This window comes from Bidens hawaiensis, unplaced genomic scaffold, assembly GCF_021521415.1.
Source record: "Bidens hawaiensis isolate Kalapana, Puna unplaced genomic scaffold, B.hawaiensis_p1.1 tig00006845_1, whole genome shotgun sequence".
NCBI lineage: Eukaryota > Viridiplantae > Streptophyta > Magnoliopsida > Asterales > Asteraceae > Bidens > Bidens hawaiensis.
In genome coordinates this window covers 925,237-950,291 of record NW_027491467.1, presented here as the reverse complement: position 1 = coordinate 950,291, position 25,055 = coordinate 925,237, and the positions used below count along the sequence as shown (strand labels likewise).

The 25,055-nt window shown below is 33.7% G+C and overlaps 3 protein-coding genes, 1 long non-coding RNA gene and 1 other non-coding gene across 5 annotated transcripts; all 5 read right to left on the bottom strand.

The window, feature by feature from the left end:
- Positions 1-832: 832 nt before the first annotated feature.
- On the bottom strand, positions 833-1,584 carry LOC143633680 (uncharacterized). The gene is made up of 3 exons (XR_013153710.1): positions 1,511-1,584; positions 1,104-1,186; positions 833-1,025 (listed from the first exon to the last, which is right to left on the bottom strand). It is a non-coding gene; the product is annotated as an uncharacterized LOC143633680 (long non-coding RNA).
- Positions 1,585-1,641: 57 nt separating this feature from the next.
- LOC143633661 (serine/threonine-protein kinase 12-like) lies at positions 1,642-4,914 on the bottom strand. The gene is made up of 8 exons (XM_077101916.1): positions 4,511-4,914; positions 4,327-4,419; positions 2,730-2,813; positions 2,542-2,633; positions 2,337-2,457; positions 2,166-2,245; positions 1,844-1,906; positions 1,642-1,756 (listed from the first exon to the last, which is right to left on the bottom strand). The coding sequence occupies exons 1-8, from the start codon at positions 4,766-4,768 to the stop codon at positions 1,642-1,644; spliced, it is 906 nt and encodes a 301-aa protein (XP_076958031.1). The 5' UTR covers positions 4,769-4,914.
- A 2,749-nt stretch (positions 4,915-7,663) lies between these two features.
- Positions 7,664-12,327, bottom strand: LOC143633679 (pyridoxal kinase-like). The gene is made up of 13 exons (XM_077101930.1): positions 12,198-12,327; positions 12,023-12,116; positions 11,446-11,544; positions 11,258-11,357; positions 11,043-11,126; positions 10,185-10,258; positions 9,892-9,956; positions 9,697-9,760; positions 9,487-9,552; positions 9,338-9,394; positions 9,203-9,247; positions 9,066-9,119; positions 7,664-7,938 (listed from the first exon to the last, which is right to left on the bottom strand). The coding sequence occupies exons 1-13, from the start codon at positions 12,296-12,298 to the stop codon at positions 7,798-7,800; spliced, it is 1,044 nt and encodes a 347-aa protein (XP_076958045.1). The 5' UTR covers positions 12,299-12,327; the 3' UTR covers positions 7,664-7,797.
- A 4,108-nt stretch (positions 12,328-16,435) lies between these two features.
- On the bottom strand, positions 16,436-19,725 carry LOC143633660 (U-box domain-containing protein 45-like). The gene is made up of 2 exons (XM_077101915.1): positions 19,487-19,725; positions 16,436-17,261 (listed from the first exon to the last, which is right to left on the bottom strand). The coding sequence occupies exons 1-2, from the start codon at positions 19,723-19,725 to the stop codon at positions 16,436-16,438; spliced, it is 1,065 nt and encodes a 354-aa protein (XP_076958030.1).
- Positions 19,726-24,625: 4,900 nt separating this feature from the next.
- Positions 24,626-24,707, bottom strand: TRNAS-AGA (transfer RNA serine (anticodon AGA)). Its single transcript has one exon. It is a non-coding gene; the product is annotated as a tRNA-Ser (tRNA).
- Between the last annotated feature and the right edge of the window lie 348 nt (positions 24,708-25,055).

Below are 25,055 nucleotides of genomic sequence, written 5' to 3'. Positions count from 1 at the left end.
GAAAGAGCCGAATCGTTTAATTACAAAAATGCCACCACCAAGTTTTTACAAATCCTTCAATTCATACTATTAGTAGGTTTATTTTGTTTGTACTTGAATCCGACTCCATAATAATGATACTTAGAACTAGTTTTCAATGAAGGGTAACAGTTATATTTTGTAGTTAAAAACCTTGTTTTAATGTGTATGTTATTTTAATGATAGGTAAGTTGCCAAAGAGCTTTTCTAGGCGATGATTATTGAATAGCCAGGCAAGAATTATGGTTTGATTTAATTTGACTAATATTTATCAAGTCATCCTTTTGTAGACCATGAGTTGATAAACAATTTGATGCTATATATACATGCTTGGTTATGCCGCATTTAATATATCTTTCTCATTTCGGCTCGAGCCCACATTCCTCTTGCATGTATAAATCATCGATTGTCAATAGATATATTCTTGACCGGATCATATAAACCAAATGAATTGACCAAAGCCGGCCTAGCTCATTTGGAAGCCTAAAACGAAACGAGAATTCGAGGTCTTCTTTGTAATTCAAGTAACTTAAGGATCATTTAAAATGCTTTTGGTCTAAATTTAGTTTAAATTGAAGGCGCTATCCAAGTGAAGGCCTAAAGCTCTAACTTTAGTTTACTCACTTTAAAGCCGACATGATTTAGTGATGTTGTCAATTATATGTTTTGTCTATCGATGTGAAATAACACTACCATGTTGTTTGAAAAGTTTCAACAAAACTAGATTTTGTGTGACGATCATAATAAAGTGTATGAACCAAAAAAAGAAAATAAAAATTTTCTCTCTCTCTCTCTCTCTCTCTCACGCACATATGTATAAACCATTAATATTTGTATATTATTGTTTTTGAGTCATTTTACCTCATTCATAGTGATGTGGTAGCTATGAATGTGGTCAACAGACACAAGAAGGTTTTCCTAGAGACGAATACACTTCTTCAAGCGTGTCGATGATGCCACTAAAGTCAGGGCGAAAAACAACATCACTAAGGCACTGCCTTATCAACCTGAGCGCAATGAAATATCATAAATGTATTATGGAAAGGATGATCAATAGGATATGCAAACGATATATATTGACTTACTGTTGAATCCTCGCTGGACATTTACTATTGAATTTCAGTTCAGAATCATTGATCGAGCCAGGCATGTACTTTGCTTCAACCATCTACAATGAAACAATTATTGACATTGTTAATGGTAACTATTGATCCAAGTTTCACATGTTCATATATAGAAAGTAGGGGTGTTAAATAGTTGTGTCCGACACATGAACTCGCGACATGGTCCACTAAACTTGAATTTATTTATTTATTTTTTTCATATTAATATTCTAAAGTTACAAAACACATTATTAAAACTTTAAATAAAAACGAATTCGACCTAAAACTTACCTAAACCGAATTATACTAAAGCAAAACTTGTGAATTTCTTGTCAGACGACACTGTGACACCCCTAATATTAATATTAGAAAGAGCGTATTATTAATACCTGATAAAATATGAGTCCAAATGATTGGATATCTCTTCCTTTATTGATTAGATGTCGGTTGACAGTGCTAGAATATTGTTGACCTAAAAACATGAAACGATTCACTGGACATGGGAATTTTACATAAGAGCTTAATAAAAAAAGAAGCGATGAATCGTACATTCTTGATTCGGGTGTAGCTCATACAACATCTGGATCCAATATTCCCCAATCTTCAAATGGCCACCTTCATCTTGCAATAAGTTTCTAAAGAAAATGCAAAATGAAGCTTTAGCTATATATGTTGTAACTGCAAATGTGATGCATGTTATGCTAAATGCAGCATAAACTTACTTAGGGTCTAGATGATTGTGAATTATTGGGCAGGGCTTGTGATGGTGTAGGTAATTCATCCCCCTGTCAATACAATGTAATGATATTTGTATGATCTTATATATTTCTTAAGTAAAACAAAAATTCAAGCCTGTCTATAACATTCAACCCCTTATAACGACCAATATTATCAGTGTTACTCACTTTGAGTTTGCATATCGAAATTTCTCCCATTCAAACATGCATACCGATGTGTGTGTATATGTAATGCATTTTCATGTCTTGATACGAATAATAACTGATAGTGTGTGCTAAGACAAGTAGTAACTGGGACGAACAATACCTAGCAATATCGAGTGCAAACCGCAAAGCTAGTGATAGATCAAGTCCAACCCTTTTGATCAAAATATCATACAAACTTCCCTAACAAAGACGATTAACCGAAATAGAGACCGTTGGATCAAAATATATATTTGAGAGATATATAAAAACTACATAAAACCAGAGTGCTTACTCTTGGCAAATGTTCTGTTATGAGGATCATTTGTCCATCATGCATTATTGAACCAAGAAACTGCAGTATATTTGGATGACGAAGTTCCCTTAACTGCGTAATATCATTAGCCGACAAAACCCTTGGCACAACATTTGAAGAAAAACATGTTAGCTCCTATATTTAGTTCTACGCTTAGTTAATTTGTAGGAAAACATATACAAACATTTTAACCGGGAAGTCTATCTGTCGCTCGATTATTGTTTTGACGACCCATGTTCCATGCCACTTGACCATTTCAGAGTTACCCATTACACCCTGATAAGAGGGCAAGAAATCACGATTAGGACTCGAGTAATGGTGAATTAATTAGAGTGATATGCATACAACCCAATGTTCATCGTTAAATTAAACCTGTTCAATTCGTTCTGAGTGTTCTGATTTAATCTCAGAAATGTCAATATTAACTTCCTTTGCATCTTCATCAGCAACAACTGTCTACACAATGGTAAAAATCATCATTGATAGGTGTCCTAATAATCATATGATTAGTTGTTGAATTGTTAGCAAGTTCAAACAAATAAAGACATCCATACGCTTGGTTTGTTACTACAATAAAACTATCGATTTGCTGCCTTATTATATTTTTATCTTTACATTATAAGGTTTCCCAAAATATTTAAACCCGCATTTTAATTTAAGTTATTGTCTAGACCGAATTTCAACCGTCGCAAATTTTGCAACCGGAATAGTAGCGGTAGCTTTTGCAACTATTGTGGTTTTTGTTGTAAATTCGCCCCTAAGTTTGTAACTGATTTTTACAGTCGCAAATTTCAATCGCATTATTCAATAGCATCGATAATCATTTTCAAAATGTAGGGTCAAATTTTTCTACAAAAGAAACAGAAATAATAAGGATATAAAAGATTTGTATCCACAAAAAAAAACCCTACAAAACTAGGAAAAATATATAAAAAAATCATAACTCAAATTTAATAAAAAACCGAAAAAAGTAAAAACACAAAAATGTTTTCATCGTCTTTCTCGTTCTCATAGAAAAAAAACGCAATGGTAAGTGAAAAAAGTTGTGTCTTTTTGTTTATCATTGTGTTTGTGTTTATTTTCGTCATTGATTGTGTCTTTTTTCCTTGACATTGTGTCTTTTTTTTCTTTATATTGTGTTATATTACTCAACATTGAGCTATATTTTGTTCGGTATTGTGTTATATATTGAAATCTATTGTGTCTTTTTTTAGTTATAATTGTGTCTTTTGTTCATTTTCGTCATTGTGTCTTTGATCTCGGCATTGTGTCTTTTTGTCATTTTTTTTGTATTTTTTTTTGTTTTTTTTTTTGTTTTTTTTTTGAACGGGAATGATGGCGGAAACATTTTAGTTTTTTATTTATATTTTGAGTTATGATTTTTTTTTGAATTTATTTTTAAGGTGTATTTTATGTGGTCATAAATCATTCTCACACTTCTCATTTTTGTCTTCCTTTGTATTTTAACTTCACCCCAAAATGCATTCCTATTAAATACCATCCGTTTTAATGGCAGGAACTAGGAACCCGCTTTAATTGCTAACTATGTATCGTGGGAAAGTCTGTAAATAAATATTGGACGAGTATGAAGATGACCTTGTTTGTATACGTTTGTTTATGTTTAACCAAACAAATTAATGATAACAAACGGATTTTTTATGTTTTTATTAGTTCATTAAGAAATTATGTTGTTTGTTTGTGTTCGTTCATATAATCAATAAACGGAGCGGAGCATACATAAAAATTATAAAATAGTAAAAAAATAAAAATAAGAAAGACTATCAAAACAAAGAAGTTTTAGTATTTTAAGATGGTGTACCAAACGTTCATGAACAAGCAAGAAGCTATAAGTAAATAAACAAACTTCTACCGAACAATTTACAAACAATATTTATGTTAAAGTTAACTCCGTGTACATTGTAAACATAGACATATAAAGTTAACTTAGTTTTGTAAAAAATAAGATTACCATTGGACTGTTCATCACAGAATCCTTGCCTCCATTCACTTCAAGAATTCTGCATATATCTCTATGCCCATAAAGCCTTGCATCTGTCAACGGCTACACATTAACAACAAACAGTATCATTAACAATTCAAAATCATTCAAGCCCAAAATATCCACAAACAGTAACTAATTAATCCAAGCTTACGGTTCGATTCCACCGGTCATCAAGATTAACATCAGCTTTGTAGTATAACAAAAGCTCTACAATGGAGGCATGGCCTTCACTAGCAGCCAGATGAAGTGCAGTCCTTTTATCATAATCCTGTACATTAGGAGATATTCCATCTCTCAGCATCAAATTGAGCCCAACCCTGTCACCTCTAGAAGCACAACTTAGAAAGTTGCCGATCCTTTGCATATCGAAATCATCCGTGCTATCTTTTCCACTACATTTATATGCCATAGCGAGCTTATTATTATCAAGATCCTTAACTGCCTGAAATCGATATGATGGTTAATTAAGAATATTATGAAAATTGAACTCGTATGTAAATGAAGTTTAAGAAAGGGCGGGCAAGCCTAAGAAATGGTTTTGGGATTAACGATCATAGCTTTTGTCCATATCAGAACATCACCAATGGACAATGCTAGAAAGGTTGCACGACTTTGATGTAATAAATTCTTAAATAATTTACAACTAGCAAATGCCGTCGCCATTGCAGCGGACAATGTTATCACCAGTCGCAGCCCAACTATTTTAATGGCCTAAAGCGAATTAAAATTCAGGATTTAATTAAAAAAAATTGTACTTTTTAACTTTTTATTTATTCCGCCTCACATTTGAATTAAATAATTAATAAGTTAATATACAACCAAAATAGTTTCAAGTCCTTTTAGACACTTTCTTTTATAACATGAGCTAATACTAGCTTTATAACAATTTTGACTTGACTCTTAATAAAAACAAAACAAAATATACAAATGGACTTACTTAAAAGTAACTTGATTGAATGATATTAAAAAATATCTTGTGGATAACATCCCATACATCGAATATTTTCAATATGAGCATCTACAATATATTATAATGCCCACGTATTATTCTAAATTAGAAAAATAAAACAAGCCCCATAACTAATATAATGTTGAAATTCAATCTTCTAAACTCGAAGCAATTTTTACTACGATTAATAACTATTTTACATAATCAAGTTATTGAATTAATTTTTATTTAAAATAAAATGAAAAGTTTCTAAAATATTAAGTTAAAATTGTTGAATTAATGATGGTCTTTTAGAAAAATAAATATACGAGGCCCCTTTGAGCTAATGCTAGGGATGAGCAAAATCGGTACCTGATTGGTACCGGTACCGATACCTACCGATTTGGTACCGTCGATACCGAATCGGTACCAAAGTTTTAAGTTTCGGGATCGGTACCAGTACGGTACCGGTATTTCCTGATTTTTAACCCTCGGTACCTGTACTATCCCGGTACCGGTACCGTACTGGTACTGAACCGAATATTTCGGTACTGGTACCGGTACCAAGAATTTCCAATTTTCGGGATCGGGAAAATCGGAGTCGGTACCGGTACCATCCCATGCTCATCCCTAGCTGATGCCCATATTCAATAGTCACCAAAATATAAAAATAAATGTAATTACATTAATTTGTATTGAATAAAGGATCCAATTATATCATAAAAACAGGTAAACTGACAACAAACTGTATCACTTCTTTTAAATGGTAAACCCGATCCTATTATGAAATAAAATTAAAGTTCTTTGGCGTCGATAAGTTAATGTGCACGACCCACTGAACTTTTTTCAGGACCATAATGGATTTGGGGGGGGGGGGGGGCAAGTGACCCAAATGTATCAAAGGCAAAAGGACATGATAATTCTCGGCTTTCTCATGCTTAGAAGTTTTGCCTGATTCCGCCTTCAACACGGCCTGTCTAACAGCAAACTCGGTGTCCCTAAGCCCGCCAAGGGAATACTCCAGTAAGGTCTATACAAGGGTGATTCCCCCTACTCATCCAAACGCAAGAACGTCTGCCGGCCGGAGAGTAGACCTCCCTTCAGATGGATCCGACAGAAAATTCACGGGAGCTTCTTTTTTGCCTAGATCCGTGCTCGTTTTAACACATCACAAAGGACATCCTGACCAAATCGTGTCTATATTTAAACCTCCGAAGCTCCTTGCAATGAACCATATGTTCATCAAAATTATCTAAACAAACTTTACGGCAAATCGGGCATGACTCATCAACTGAGAACTGTGAGATCATTAAAATGTCGTTGTATATAAAAAATACATTGAAGGTTTACAATGGTTGGTGAGAAGGGTTTTACAAAGGATTAAATATGGAAAATGTGATGTTGAATCCATCATCTGGGTTAATACAGTATTAGCTGTTCATTGGATTTAGTGGTCTTATAATTTAAATTTGATCCGTCTGTATAGGGATGCAAATGAGCCGAGCTACTCGCGAGCTACCCAAGATCAACTCGTTAAAAAGCTTGATCGAGCCAAGCCAATCGAGCCCGAGCCGAGCTCGAGCCTAAAAATAAGGTAGTTTAATAAACGAGCCCGAGCCCAAGCCCAAGCTTCACTTATCGAGCTCAAGCCGGCTCACGAGCCTAAACGAGTCTGTCATTTATATAATTTTTTTTTAAAATTTATAATTACTAATTAATATGTATAATGTTATGAAAAAAATAAATAAAAATAACTAAATAGGTATTTTATACATAAAACTGTAATAGAAAAAATATATAAAAGTAATTATAATTATATATATATATATATATATATATATATATATATATATAAACTGATAAATAGTAAACGAGCCGAGCCCGAGCTTCAAAATCCACTCACGAGCCGAGCTCAAGCTTGAGCTATGGGTAAGTTAAACACTCGGGCTCGGCTCTTTTGCAACCCTAAGTTTGCATACGTTTCAATCTAGCTATGCACGAAGTCCTTTGTTAAGGAGTTCACATAGCTAGGAATCAATGTGAAAGAAGTAGATTCGCCTACTCTTGGAAGGAGAGGTAGATCTATAGCAAGAAATGGTTCTCGCATGTGTGTAAGATTCCCTATAAATCTTGGGATGGGAGGTAGACTCATACCAAGAGATAACATAATATATGAGATTCTTCCATGCATAAAATTGTAGTCAAGTGAGTTTAGTGTAATAAATTAATACAACTAATCAACTTTGTATAAAAGAATGGTGAGACCAGAAGTTTATAATAGATACTACAATCTGTTTTGTGTCTTCTATCTCATATTTAAACCTGATGAGATTTAAATATATTATGAAGACTCGACTCGACTCGACGTAGATATATATCACGAAATAAATGAAAATTCTAGTTTGATTTAAGTAAAATCCTAGAGTCCATTACATAAATGTAGCCCCTTACTGTTTGTATAAGAAAAGTTTTAAGTGTTGTGAGTATACCCGACTTAATTTTACATCATATTAATCATATAACTGTGCCTTGTAATTAATTTCAGGGTCTCGAATATCGTCTTGACTCTGAATCAATCTAATCTCCAAGCTGCTTGTTTGCGGATCATACCCAGCCTTTTCATAATCCTTTAACGTTCGACTCAGAACCGCCTGCACAATAGATTCAAAGTGTAAGTAAATTAATGCTCAATATAAGATCCATATTTTAACCCAAGCAACCCATAGGTGGGGTTAGACAACTCAGACTAGCTTATTGCCCACAATAAGTAGGCAGGTAAAAGCGAACTGAATGATCAATGAACTATACGTGAGCCGTTCAGCAAAGGTCCGTTTATTCAATACATGAACGAACACAAACAACGGTGTTTGTTCATTTAGTTAAAAGAACAAACGTGAACACGTGTCTCGTTCATTCATTTATGTTCGTATACGTCCGATCATGTTCATTCGTTCATTTAAATTTGTTTATGTTTGTTCTTTTACGAAAGTTCGTTTGTTTATATAGTTATATAAATTTTTAGGTCCATTACAATTTAGTCAACTTCATTAAATTTTTAGGCCTTGATGTTCCCACTCGCTTTAAATTGTTTTTCACTCAATTATGAACAACTTAATCAGTTATGTCTAGTGGCGAAGCTTGAATATAAGCGTCAAGGGGGGCGGACTTAATATGTATAAAAAAATTCGTAAACTAGAGGGGCGTGGGCTCAAAATTTCGGTCGGAAACGGGTAAATTTACACTATGTGTAAAAGTTTTCGGCCAAAAAATGATAAATTTACACTACCGAGCAAAAAAACGGAGGGGCCGGGCTCAAAATTTCGGTCGGAAACGGGTAAATTTACACTATTTATACAAATTTTCGGCCGAAAAATAATAAATTTACGCTTCCGAGCGAAAAAACGGAGGGGTCCAGACTCAAATTTTCGGTCATAAACGGGTAAATTTACACTATGTATAAAAATTTCAACAGTAAAAGGATAAATTTACACTATCGAGCCAAAAAACGGAGGGGGCCGGGGCCTCCCCTGGCCCCAACTAAGCTTCGTCCTTGGTTATGTCCGTTCGTTCACGTTTGTTTATACTGGTGAGTGTTGAACAAACGAACTCATTCATTTTCTTGGCGAACGAACGCAAACAAGAAAACCTTGTTCGTTTAATTGTTCGTGTTCTGTAATTTGTTTGGTTAAAGTCAAACAAACAAACATGAACATGGGCACATGGCCCATTCGTGTTCCTTCGGTTCGTTTACAGGCCTTATAATAAGAACATGAAATACCTGTAAGCTAGATACAGCAAGCTCGGCTGCTTTCTCAAGGTTGTTGGGATATTTCTGGAAGACAAATAAACTGCCTATAAGATACAAAATTAAATAAAAATAACAAAAAAGGGGAATTTAATAAGGCATTGTGTTACATTGCTCCATCCAAGTAATAATGCAGTCGTCAAGTCTCCTGTCCCCTGCAAACACAAAAATGGAGACATCAAACAACCTCGATGATCACCAATAAAAGGTTTTATTGACTTAACAAGTCGGAAAAAAAGTCATACTGTGAAATATGCAGGGATTTTAGGGATCACAATCTTGAATTGCACAGGAGATTGACCCTATCATGGTTAAAAGTCAGATTAAAGAATGAATTCAAACTTAAGATTTAAAAAAGTTGTCTGCGCAAACAGCAAATATCTAAGAATGTAACCTTTTCTTTCTCATGACTTCCAATTAGAAGAAGAGTCCCATCGATGCATATGCTTGTTATCACAACCTGAGAAAGACATTAGATGCAACAGATGAACCAATTGTGAATGTGGTTTAACTCTAAGAAACTAATGCAATAGCATTAGCATTAACAAAACTAGGTTTAGGAAGAACGTAAAGTCTATAGAAACTAGAGTACTAAAAGATGGACCTTTGATGGACCAGCAGCATGAAGATGCCTACATGCTTCCCGTCCATCTTGCTCAGAAGCAATTCTGCATATACATAACTACTTTTGAAGGATTATGGAACTATGAATAATATATGACCCAGAAACCACCTGTTATTCAAATTTCAAAAAAGGTATAATTGAGACTTTATAAGCTAAATAGGATGCCTAAAGTACCTGAATCCAGTCAATTTTTCAGCTTCAAACTGATTGGGAGTCAACATTGAAGCAACGGGGACAACCTGGAGACAAAGAATAGGATGAGCTGGTAGTTAAAATGGGAAAACAAGCACGCTTAAAAAAGAAGGGATGAGAAACAGTATGTTTGTCACATGGAAAATTGTATGTATGCATGAATTCTGGTTTTTGATTAACTACTTTTATTGATTGGTCAAGTCCTGAAGTTTGAAATACAAAAGCATTCATAAATGTAATTGCATAATTGTACTCAGTGGGTACCAAGAGGATACCTTTTCCCGATATACAGCCACCAATTCTTCAGGAACATACAGCTTTCCATCATCACCCATCACTGGATCACAAACTGACAGGACAAACAACATAAAACACACATTATATACTTAAAAACATCCCTTTTCTTGAATAGTCACAGACCAACTTCAACCATAAAAAGAGCTAACAACTAAGAATTCAGAAAATCGTGCCTAGAATTAAAACTAGTCATGCACTCATGCATGCCTACTAACTTTGATTGATAACTTAATTTAGGAACACTGGAATTTTTGGTAGTCCTCTGACCTGTCAGTATAAAATCACTACTACGCATTATTCTAAGAACTTGCTTAGAAGAAATGGGAACGTTATTTTGCAACCCAAATCCCTGAATAAACCTTAGGGGCATACTAAGATTTAGGGGCATACTAAGACATAAATCCTCGCATGCTGATCACATATTCACATTACCGCAATTAGTAGTAACATATATTGATGAAGAAAATATTGACAAGATTTTAGACTTCTACAAATCAATCAAACTTACTTTGTAGAAATGGGTAGATCAGTAGATGACACTAGCATCATACATGCAATTTACACTTGCAAGTTCTAGATTTTACAGAATAAAGTATAAAGCACATGAAACATCATCTACATATACATGGATGTGTAAAGATGGAAAAGGTGCTACTCTAACTTCATCAAAATTTCCCGCTTTCAAATTATTGGAAATACAGATGCTGACTATCCGTTGTATTCACATTTTACATGGCTCAAATCATTTATAGGAATTTCTTTATGAAGTAAAACAGTTTCTCAAATATACTAAATTTGTTAATCAAAGATTCATGCCATATCAGCTGATGACTCACCATATGTAAGTGCTGGATTGATGGAGCGAAGCTTACTGACTACTTCTAATACAGTATCCAGGAAAGAAACTGAACCAATGTAACCTGTGAAAGCATCAAGAACAACTGATGTAAATTACTCAAACGAATTCAAATCCAACTCTGTTAAGTTATGTTAAGATTATGAAATTTATTTTTTAGAAGACAGAAATACTGAATTACTATCTAGCAAATACCTGTCAATAGATGGGTGTAGTATAACAGATTATTGGCTTCTAGGCCTTCTATCAACTCCCAAAGTTGTTTTCCATTCAGAACTTGGCCCTTGAAAGTTGGGTATCCTGCAAACTATTTCAATTGCTAAACCATGTACAGGTTGATAATTTGACATTGACAAAGAATTAAAGATTTTAAATACAATAAGCTCGCCTGTGTGGTTTGAGAACTGCACTGACATGATTGGATCGACGTCATAACCAAGTAGCTGAAGTGGGAAGACAGCTGACTTATTTCCAACATAACCCTATTATTATAGAAAGGATAACACATTCTTAAGAGACTTAATAACATAAACCTGTCCAGACTAGGACCCACTAGCTTAACATAATATTAGTATTTTGTATCACATCACTTTAAATGTAGTTTAAAAAACATACTCTCGTGATACCTTAATGTATCAATGCAAATTTGAGATATACAAAACACTTAGCAAAATCTGAGTAGTTGACAAAGCATATATTTGAATGATGATTGAGAATTGCTTCAATATAATAGTTTTGAGTTTAATTTAACATAAAACGATCTAGATAACAAAAACAACGAAACACTAGTGCAATTAAAGTTTATCAGCAATTATGCTAGTGTGCAACAGAATACATATAATCAATTAATCAATAATAATAATCCACAACAACAATCATCAACATCAAGCAAACACAGTAGTAATCTGTAACCACACGGCATCAATTAATTTCCACTACATATAAATAATAAAAACGTACCTGAACAGTGTGGGACTGAATACTGAGAACCCTACCGGTTTCCGAGGGTAACGCTAGCGATAGAATCGGAGGTGCCATTGCTCGCGAATACTTACTGAATAATCAATTGAAGCAATTACGGTTACGTATAATAAGCTAAAAGAGTAAAATGTACGGACTGAATTGGTTTGTTTACCTGAAAACGGATAAGTTCCGGAATGCGATCGGTTGAGATGGAGAAGTGATGAGTAATGAATTATAATTATTATTATTATTATTGTGTAATATTCTAATCATAAACCAGATAAGAGAAGAGAAGATGAATGCAAATACTAAACACTCGCTGACTTGTGTATTTGAAATCAGGAAGAAGTTTGCTGCATCCTTATTAATGTAAATAATTAAGATTTTAGGGCAGTCGGTCAAACTGAGTGGTTGGGTTTCAACTCACGATTATACTTGTATAATCTAATAAAAAATAACCTAAGTTTTTATTGTAATCAACAATCATGACCAACTCAAGATTGTACCGAATATTGTTCATAATTTATTATTAACCAAAAAAGCCTACCTACCTCTGTATACGTATTGGCAAAAGATCACCAAGTACGAAGCTTAGTTGGGGTCAGGGATGGCCCCGGTCCCCTCCGTGTTTTCGCTCGATAGTGTAAATCTATCCTTTTACTGTTCAAAAATTTGTATACATAGTGAAAATTTACCCGTTTATGACCGAAAATTTGAGTCCGGCCCCCTCCGTTTTTTCGCTCGGTAGTGTAAATTTATCTTTTTTTTCCGAAAATTTGCATACATAGTGTAAATTTACCCGTTTCCGACCAAAATTTTGAGTCCGGATCCTCCGTTTTTTCGCTCGGTAGTGTAAATTTATCCTTTTTCGGCCGAAAACTTTTACACATAGTGTAAATTTTTACCCGTTTCCGACCGAAATTTTGAACCCACGTCCCTCTAGTTTATGAAACTTTTTATACATATTGAGTCCGACCCTCTCGACATTTATGTCAAAGCTTCGCCACTGAATATCACCGACACCAATGATCATAAATAGCGCTGGTGACCTAGCCTGCTATCAGTTTTAGGAAAACCTATTGCTCGAATAATCACTATTGTAAAACCCTGTACCCGCGCACAACATTTTGTAACGAACGAGAGTCGACCCCATGAGCTTTTCTAGAGAAATCCACCGAGATACTACTAAAGCACTACTCCTTTGGGTTTTTTTTAATGACAATTTGGATCAACTTACCTTAGATGAGAAAACACCATAACTTAACCTAAAACTCATATTTTTGTCAATAATAAGACTTGAACCAATAATAAAGTTTTTAAGTATCTCATCTCATCCAATTACTCTAGAATCTTGGCTTATCCTTTCCTTTTGTTATATATAAAATTAGATTACATTATTAAATAGAATTTTACATTTCTTCTTACTCTTGAATAATTACACTGTTTTTATTTGGTCTTTTATTTCATTTATTTAATTTGTGGTCGGGCAAATAAGGATTAACGAATAAATTAATATAGCGGTTGTAGACTAATGTTTACAACCAATGTAGAGGGACCACATTAACTCGTTGTAGGCGTCATAACTTAACATGTAAAGAAATGGATATACATATAAAGAGATACCAACCAATCCAAGGCTATGTTGTAGCAAATACATGGCCTAGAAGGCTAGAAAGAGGTGAGGTGGATTACAATATAATGCAAGAAATGTTTTCTTGAATTGATGAATATCGACCTAAAACAAAGCATAAGAATCAAATAGGCAAATGATCGAAGTTGAGATTATTTCACGGTATAATACAAAACAACATGTCTTTAATTAAATTCTCATGTGTCAACAGAACTATGAAGTATTTTATTAGAAGGGAGCAACCATATTCTCGGAAGACTCAAAGAAGAAACAAATTATGAGATAACCAACTCTCCAAGTAAGAAAATAACCCAAGAGCACAAGCCATATAACAAGCTTTCAAGGACCTCTAAAGTAGCCAAAGTTCAAGACCATCTATGAGCATACAAGGACTTTAGTATTCTCAATCAGCCAAGGAACGAAGTGCACTTGAACAACTGTTTTTGCACGTATGACGTAAAGGTAATGCAATTGGTAACATGGAAATTGCAGAAGTAAGATAATCAAAAACATAAAATATCAAATCCATTAATAATGCATGCACAAAACCGAATCAACATTAAAGCAATCAATGAGAGAAAAATTGTCGACCTAATTACCAAGTGTTCCGATCAGGGGATCATATATATATATATATAATACGTTTATATTCATATTCTTTGAGAGAGCTTAAGTAGAAAGTGTGTATTGAGTTGAATACAATTTTATAAGCTACATCTATTTAATATAAATATGCATAAATAATATATATTTTATATGTGGTAAGTTTGAAATCTCTTATTCCGCATAAAAATCATCTTTTCTCAATATTAGAATAATTCAATAATAGTGACTAGTGTATGCGTCAACGAATACACTAAATACGTGAATCATTCACACACAACATACACCAAATTGTGTGTCAAAATATACATATGGAATAGAATTCGAGGCTATAAGAATCCACTATTAGGCGAACCATCCACACGTGTGCTCACCAATAAATAAATTCTAATAAATTTCAAAAATATACATAGTGTACTTATTACTGAATACACTAAATAAGAATCCTAGTGCATCTCACCCGTTATGCTACGCTATGTTCAAGATCTACATAGTGTATTCATTAGTGAATACATTTAATAAGTATCCAAAGAAAGTTTATTCGTTTATACTAAAGTTCTTAAATCTAGAAGTAGTATATTCACCGGTGAATACTATTCGACATACTATTAAAGTATGCTCATTACACACATAGTGTATTCACATTAATAACAACGTGCATGATGTATTCGCTATCATGTAAACTTTCCCCTTTACAACACCCTAATAATGCGCATGATGTTTTCGCTAAATTACAAAATCACCACCACATGACTTTTTAATCGTACAGACCTTGATGGCCCAAATGTGTTTTTCATTTAAAATAAGTGGTTACTAAATTTTGAGTCATTTAAAATGATATTAGGATCCCTAGAGGCTAGAGGACGATGATAGTATACAACTTCAAACAATAAGAACACATCTAAGCACCAATGATGGAACCTATGGAGGTACCAGAGGAGGCTCGGAGGGTGTGCGAGCTGCACCATTGGCCGGGGCAACTAAGTTTCGGGCGCACAAATTTTTTTTATACATATTACATATACATGTTTTTGGTGTTATAAATAAGGTTATTTGCAATGGTTTATGAGATAATTACATGCTCAGAATGGTTTCTGCTTGTAATAAATCGGTCAATAAAGTTTATCAGCGAATAAAAAATTTTCGTTAAGGCCTACAAGCCTTTTCATTTTGACTCGACCAAGGTATTTAAATTTTGAGAAACGACCCTGGGAGGCACAACTTAATGACAGTCAAGAATCACTAATTTCTGGTTTCATCATTTCCTATTTTCCTGTCTTCTCTTACCCTTAACTCCATTTATTCCACAAGAAAAAAAGCAAGGCCGGCCATGGCATATGGCAGGGTAGTCGACGGTCATAGGCCCGACTACCCGCTAGGCCCGGATTTTATTTTTTTTATAAATAATATGTATTTTGATGAAAAACTATATCTATATTAATGTTTTAACACAATTACATAACAACTAACTTGGTCTAGTGGCAAAGGGGTATAACTCCCAACCAAAAGGGACCCTATTGTAAATAACCGGGTCTATTAGTTCGGGTCTCGCAAGTCTTACTCAGTTTATGTAAAAAGAAAATGATCAAACCAGCGAGACCCGACTTGGGCCCATTAATGGTATTCTTAGGACGCCTAGGAACCGACCCTATTATAAATAACCAGCTCTGATCCGGCTCAGGTCTCGCGGGTCTTACCCGGTTTACGCTCACCCCAAATAACAATTCCTTGATGATATGTATTTACAAATTAATCCCCTACCTTTCTTTAAATCCTTGAAACCAAAAAGAGACATAGAAGTCCACTAATAAATCCTTGGTCTAGAAACATAGCAAAGTTAATGGTCAAGAATGTGAGTTAAAGTTTGACATTATCCCCCACTCAATGCAACTTTTAGTGATGCTCCTTGAATGATATCAAACTTGTCTAAATGTCTATCCTAAAAGTCATATATTTTATATGCAAATTGCAAAATGTATAATTTATTCAAAAGACTTGTAGAAACTAATCAAATGTACACAGTGTTTTTAAACACACAAGTGACACAACATTTACCAGTCACATGATACCCACCAAACACAAAAGGCCTGGACTGGCTTCCCTACATAACAACAACATTTGATCTCACAAAATGTCCATGAACCATATTTCATTGAACATTAAAAACAGCCACATCCTTATTTCAAAGAAACCTCAGATGAAGTGCACACCAAAGCCCTTTGTTGTAAATGTCTCAAACTCTGTTCCATGCTAACTTGCACCATATCCGCAAGCATCTTCTTTGCATTCCCACCTTGTTCCTCACCTCCAATCTGTGATATAATATCACACACAATATTTTCAAGCGTATCTGGCTCGTGTTCAGATCTCGGATACGGTGACTCCCGCAATAACCGAAGCAATGCGTGTGCTTTCGTTTGACAACTCGGGGTGCCTTGAACAGTGAGCTCCAACAAACCAGGAATCACGCCTTCTTTAAGTATCGGTTCTCTATATCTACACCGGTCGCTTTCACACATAGTCAAAAGTGTACCAACCGCATGTTCACGGTTTTGTGGGGACCCGCGCTCAATAACCTCAACAACAGCCAGCACACCGCCTTCTTGTTTAGTTAGTGACGCTCGCCCTTCTTCAAAACCAACTAATGTTTCCAGAAGGGCGGTGCATCGTTCTGAGATTTTTGAGGATTTTTTGGAGCGGTTAAGGATGTTTACTAGGTAAGGAATAGGTTGGGATTTAAGGATGATGGTAAGATTGTCTTTTTCTGATGAGAGATTGGTTAGAGCCATCACTGCATCCATCTTGGCTTGGGGGGTACCCTGGTTAAGGATTTGTACAAGAAACGGGACCGCACCAGATGCACCAATGGTTAATCGTTTTACAGGTGATGCGGATAGCGTGGCTAATAAAGCTGTTGCGTGTTCTTCCATGCTTAAATTATCTAATTGGAAGAAAGTGAGAATCGGTTCTAATGCGCCAGCATCCACAATACTGATCTTGTTTCTGTACAAAAGACGCGAAACAGATTATTAGGCCTGTAAACGAACCGAACCGAATTGAACAGAACATAGACGATCGGTTATAAAAATAAACGTGAACATCAATCTATTGAACCTAAAAAATTAATAAAACTGGATTAAATTGTAACAGGTGATTTTTTATTTTTCATGAAACTAGACTAAATTGTAACGAACCTAAAAGATTTATATGATTATATACACAAACGTAAACTGACAAACATTCATGAACATAAACGAACAAGCGAGAGATCTGTTCATGTCCGTTGGTTTAACTAAATGAACAAAAAATTTATTAAATAAACGAACACAAACAAACTTCCCTCCAAATGGTTCATTAAACATTCAGTTCATTTACATGCCTACGTGTGATTGTGGGTCCCCTGTTTAACTAAAACACTATAAAGGAATGACATTTAAAGAGTTGACTTTGAAATTGTAACAAGAATACAACTTAGTGGCTGTTTAATCTTAATTTCTCCAAAACACAAATAAACTTTAGTCATATGTTTAGCAGGCTGTGTGACATGTGATGGGATAATTAGCTTCATGTAGAAGATAAAACACAAAGGTGAAAAGAAAAGAAATAAAAGAAAAACCATGAAAGGCCTAAAAGAAAAGAAAGAGCGACAAGTGAGTAAAAGCATAACAACAAGCATGAGACACCCCACCACAAAAGATAAACATTATCCATATCATAAAAGCATCAGATACCATGCCCAATTATAAAGCATCAGGTGTACAAACATGTTAATCTACTGTACACGCATTAAATGCTACGGTTGTAACGTTATAAGATCAGTCAAGGTTATATGAACATATGTCAAGGTGACACATACACCCGATCGCGTCTTACACACGCACATGTGCACATATTTATTACAATGTTTCAATAAATGTCAAGGCGACACACACGCACATTCATGTTAAACACACACACATGGCTTGATGGACGTCCACTTAAGCAGACTCAATCATATATTTCTACCGAATCAACACAATGATGGTTATCAGTTAGTTACTCGTGGGTCCCATGAGTTTTCTAAACTTCTCGCTAAACGAATAAAGTTTATCGAATATAAAGATTCATTTCAATCTCATTGTAAATGTTTATTTAAGTAAAAACAATTTAGGGTTATTTTAATTAGGTTTCAACCAACATATACCTTTCTTCAACAGTACATAAATGAATCCTAGGAAGAAAACTTAGCCACGTAGAAGCAGGACCCCGAAAAGTCGAAAACGACATAAACCAGTCTCCAAAATAACCACCACCACCACCACCACAATATAACTTCAAATTGAATCAATCAATTGCCAAAAACATTACTTTCTAAAGCAAACAAACTTATAACTGCTAATATATGTAAACAGATTCTCACATATTTGAATCATTTGATCTTTTCAAGTGGCCAATCAGAACACCAGTGATTGATGAAAAAGTGAAACCATAAACACAATAATTAAATATCACTGTCTTCTCCCCCTTTTTATTTTCCAAATTGATTAATCCGAGGCAAAAAGATGTGAACATATAAGCACAGAAAATGACACAAACCACACTCCAAATCATAAACACAATTATTTAATTCAAATTTATATCAAAAACTGTCATCATATCAAATTTTAAAAATAATAAACACCAAAACTGGATTTTAATAATCCAGTCTATGACCCACAGCTTCTAAATCCTAATTTTCACAAGACCAATCCCGGCCCGCATAGCAGATTTATACTTGATAATGATAACAAAATAAAGAAAAGCTTAATTTTTATAAATTAAGTGTAAAATCTATGATAATTATATTATCAAGAGTCAAGACAAAAGTGTAAGTTAAAATTATTATCGGTAGTTATGTTACCGGTAAAAAGTGAAAGTTAATATAATTGTTAGACAGACTTAAATATCTATCTATTAATTTATATTACAAGACAAAAGGGTAAGTTAAAATTATTATGGATAATTACGTTACAGTAAAAAGTGAAAGTTAATATTATTGTTGGGCAGACTTAAATACAGATTATTATTATTATCGACTGAAAATTTATGGTTTGGATTATGAAAATCAAGTGTAAGTTAAAGAATATTATCGGTAACTGTGTTACGGTAAAAGTAAAAGTTAATATTATTTTTGGGGAGACAATAGTTAATATAAATTATGATCAACCGTCAATAGTTTGGATTATTAAAATTCTAAAAGAGTAACTTACGTCTCGTCCTGGACGGCAAGGTTAAGCAGAGCGAGAAGAGCTGCGGCTTTGGCATCGAGAGGGGGGTACCGTAGCATGGAAACGAGGGAGGGTATGGCTTCGGAGAAGAGGCGACGGCATCTTTGGGATGTTTTGGTGAGGCGACGGATATCTTTAGCGGCTTGGATTTTGGAAAGAGGATCTTCGTGGGTGTCGGATTGGATGACACGGAGGGTGGCGGTGATTGAGTTTGAATCCATTAAAGATCACCGACGGAGAGAATGGAGGTGGGTTTTAATATAAAAACACAAGACAGAAAGTGTGTGTGAGAAGAGGTGCCGTGGCGTTAAGCAACGTTTATATTTTCAACGCCTTTTTTATTTTTTTCTTTTGTAAGCATTTCTCTCTTCATTTTCATGTTATGCATGATCAAAATAAATGTATCCCAACTTTTTTTTAACGTTCAATGAATAATCTAAATTGGTTATCGGTTAAATATTCATTACATCGGTATACACTCGTTTCATTTAAAGCTAACGCCTGTGAATACTCGTTTGAAGGCACGACAGTGTGATGTAATAAAATTCATTCAATTCAAAGATCCAACTAGTGGACGTCACCTACGTGCCTAGTCTCTTATTATCACCTGGTGTCGCCAAAACTAAATGATGGAACAAGAATCAAACTTTACTTACATGATTATAATAATACGTAATATGGTAAGCACTATAAAAAAATATATGTGATGTGTGTTTTAAGTGTTTTAACAAACTCACTCTCTTGATCATTAATACTTGGATCATCAAGCCTACGTGACGGATAAAATTATGATCTTCTTATACGCTTTTTAGGCAAAATTCGCTTTGTAGCGGAAGACTGCGTTTGCTTTATGCTAAAAATACAATGATGTTTAAAAAGTGTAAGAATAATTCTGGATTATTAATATAGGGTAATCGACAATCAAACTAATTTAAGTGCCACTTAAACATCAAAATCACGTTAGTTTCGAGAAAAGGAACAAAAACATATATGAATTGTTGAATTTTTTTTCCTTATTGAGTTATTTCATCAATTTTTTGTACGTGGATAAATTTTATAAATGGTAAAAATTAAAACCAAACATATATGTCTAAATCTCAAATCTCATGTTTTGTTCTTTAAAAGTTTGACTTAATTTTTGGGTTTAATAAGTTTCATAAATACTACGGTAATAAAATACATCACATGTATATGATTGGGTATTGATTTACATCAAGTTGGATTCCAAATACAAAACAAAAGGTTTGGTTTTGGATATAAACCAAACCGAGAATGAAAAACTAAATTGTGTTATGATTTTTTAGAAAGTAACTATAGTTTTATATTGAAAATTTGGCCAAGTACGTCAAATTCAGCCTAATTTATTAGAAAGGTCAAAGTAAAACTAGAATGACTCTTTAATTTTGAAATAACCCTAAATAATATTTAATATAAATAAAAGTTTTCACCGTTCAACAGAGTTAAACAGTTGAAGTTAATGTAGGACTATCCACTCGATAGATGTACCAATTTGAATTCTTTTGGATTTTGGCTAGATACAATGAAATTTTGGTGCCAAATAACCACAATAAAACAAAGTAGGGTGTAGCAAACATGTGTATAATTAGTGTTATGTGTATGAACATAAAGATCCCGGAGAAAAATAACATAAATTAAATCAGAATTTTTCCTTTTCATCTTTCTGTTGAATATATTTCTCTCTTTTTTAAGTTTAAGAACGGCCTTGTTATAAACAAATTTATTTAGTGCTTTATGCATGGGTGTGCAAAGTTGGTTTGGTCCGATATGGAGGCTTAACCATAACTATAATCAAACTATGGTTATGGAAAATTGTTTAACCACAACCATAATCAAATGGTCAACTTATCGTTGGTTATGTGTCATCTCCGGTTAAGTTCAGTTACTTTTTAAAAACTTAGATATGTTGTGTTCATAACATGTGTGATTATGTACATGCGTTATTTTTTTACTTAACGCGTAATTATTTTACTTCATACGTAATTATTTACTTCTTACATGATTATATTTCTTCATGCGTGATTATATTTCTTCACGCGTGATCACTTTGTTTATGCGTAATTATTTTCTTGATGCATAATTATTGCACTTCATGCGTGATTTAGGTCCATATTTACAATTATGTCAATGCGTTGATTCATTTGTTATTTATGTTTACGCCATTACGTCGTTTAAATTGAAATCAAGGGTTGGTGTTCACTCGTGCCTTTCTATATGATAGCGGGATATTGTACAATAACTCACCCATTTATATAGGGCCAGGTTCTTTTGAGAATGTCGTGAAACACATATGACATGTTTTTTTAAAAGAAAATAAAAAACTGGAAGAGCTCTATGACTTTTAGGGTATCCTTGTAAAAAAATGTTGAAATAATTTTTTTTAATTGACAAAAATCCTCGTTTTCAACGTATTACATATGTTACAGCCTATGTAAAAATGCATGTAACATGCGAAAATGGTAATTTTTTTGATTTAAAAAAAGTATCTCGCCGTTTTTTTTTTTGGTTTTTTTTACGTAAATACTCTTTATAGAATATCTTCCAATTTTTTAGAAAATAAAAAAACATGTTTTTGGAAGTATTCTCAAAACCTCATAGAAGTTTTAAAATATCCTAACTATATATATTTATTTATATAACATTGGATTCGAGCATCAAGGTTAAGATCCATTGTTGTTTTCCTAACTATATATTAGGGTTGAGATAATGACAAACCACACAAAACCAAAAACAAGACCACACTAAAGCTGATTATATTCAATTTGGGGGTAAAGTTAAAACACAATGAGAGACAAAAATGAGAAATGTAAGAAGTATTTGTGATTACACAAAAACCCATTAAAAATAATTCAAACAAAAAAAATAAAAAAAAAACTAAAATGTTTCCGCCGTTCAATTATAATAATAATAATAATAATAATAATAATGCAAAAAAAATAAAAAAAAAATGAGGAAAAGACACAATGCCGAGATCAAACACACAATGACGAAAATGAACAAAAGACATTATTATAACTAAAAAGACACAATAGATCGTAAAATATAACACAATGCCGAATAAAATATAGTACAATGTTGAGTAATATAACACAATATAAAGAAAAAAAGACTTAATGTCAAAGAAAAAAGACACAATCAACGACGAAGATAAACAAAAAAAAATACGATGATAAACAAAAAAATATGACGACTTTTTTCACTCACCATTGAGTTTTTTTTTTTTTTAGAATAAGAAAGACGATGGAGACATTTTTGTATTTTTACTTTTTTCCTTTTATTTATTAAATTTTGAGTTATGATTTCTTTATTATTTTTGTTAAGGAGTTTTTTTGTGCGATTAAAAGTTCTTCTCATTCTTCTCATTTTTATTTCTCTTTATAAAATAACCTGACAATCGGTTTGGTATTTAAAAGTAGATCTAAAAAGGTACTTTTTTTGGTTTCATAATTATTAAAATTAAGTTGTATGCTTCGTTTGTTCTGTCCACTTTGGTATAGTACCGGTTCCGGTTATAGATTATTTGTCTTAGGACCAATTACCAAATGCAATGAAGAAGTAAAGAACTGATAAGGGGAACTGGGAAGTAAATGTACACAGGCCGGCTTATGCTTATCTATAAAAAAAGTGAAGATTTGGGCTTTTAGGCCCCATTTATAGGCCCAGTTCTTTTTAATGCTTTTAAATCACATGATTCATATGATAGCATAATCTAGGTTTCTTTAAAAGAACATCAATATAAATATTGATTTTAATCGTTCTAGCTAGATGTGCACAAATCGGGTTTTTTTAAATACCCGGTTCGGGTTATGGAACCGGGTTCTGGTATGATCAGGTATTATCAAAACCCGAGTCGGGTTCGGATACGGGTCGGATATAGAACCGGGTATTCTAAAACCGGGTATTTGAATACCCTATTTAGTGGTATTGAAAACCCTATTTTCGGGTTTTTTCCGGGTATTTTTTGGGTATATATTGAATTTTGTTAAGGGGTTGCACTTTTTAGGGGTATTTTCGGGTATTTTTCAGGTAATTTAGGTTATAGATCGGGTATTTGAAAAACCCAATTTCGAGCATTGGAAAAACCTGGTTCTGGATATGGAACCGGTTCCGGTTTTCGGGTATTATCGGGTCCGGTTCCGGGTACAAGTTTTGGTAATGAAATGCATACCCTATCCGTACCCTACGAGTAAGGTCGGGTACGGGCTCGGGTATTAAAAACCCGGGTATAATAAAAACCGGTTTCGGGTATTTTTTTTCCAGTTCCGGTTTCGGGTTTTTTGTGCACCTCTAGTTCTAGTCATGCCCGATAACAACTCCGGCATGCCCACCGGATGGAGCTTTAGCTCACAATGGAAATATTTATGTTTCTGAGTAGAGATGAATAAAAGAGTTCTATAAAATTGTATAATGCTTCAACATTTTGATATTAATAAATTGAAATGATTGGTACTCAATGTGAAATTGATAAATCATTTCAAGCAAGATATAAAAGGAGAACCAAGGTGAACAGTCTTACAAGGTGAAAACATAGGTTGACCATATGTATAGTTCAACAAGACATACAAGTGAATGTTGAGCATCTCATCATCTCGAACATCCTTTGTTTCTCGCTCTTATCAAATAATCTATTTGATAGTACTTTGAGTATGCTTGGTCGGTTGTCTGGACCAGAACAAGTAGGAATATCGGTATATTATCAGCTCGTCTACAAAATTCCTCCGACAAAACTCCAAACGAATCGACCAATTACGGGCTTAATTTGGTGCATGCCAATCTCCTTAAATGCTTGCTTTGATTCTGATACAGTCAAGTGTCAAATATTTTGAATGCAATATCTAGCACATATCCTACCATTTAAAATCTCGAATATAATTTGATCAGCAACTTTTTCTAAAGATATAAGAGCATTTTAATTAAATCGTTCTTCAAGAGATCTCATTGCACCATGCTAAATTCAACTCTTTAAGACCCGCTATTAATTTCTTTGCATCAAATGAATTAAACTTATGAACTCTGACTGAGATCAGTATTTATTGTATTTGTTTTATTCCTGAGCCTGCTCAAAACAAAAAATAACTGAAATTGAATAAAATACAATTAGAACGTGAGCGGCAGGATTCGAACCTGCGCGGGCAAAGCCCACATGATTTCTAGTCATGCCCGATAACCACTCCGGCACGCCCACAATATGAATACTTATTTACGGGAAGCATATCAAACAGTAATAACTAGTTTTCGCAAATTTCTATGATATTTCGGAATTAATAAAAAAACTAAAATGATTTATAATCAAGTTATTGAAGAGACTAAAGAATATGAAATTTGAAATGAAAATCTTAAGCTATTAACGTTAATTGTTAAAAAAATAAAACCAAATATTATGAATTAGTCTGTCTCAATTACTGCATCATGGATTATCTAGAGAGTTCAGAATGATGTGATTTATGGCTCACAAATCGACTCCATAGATACTATGTTTGATTCGATTGTGCCAGTTTCTTTTTGTGGTTCTCAACTCGTAACTGTAAATTTC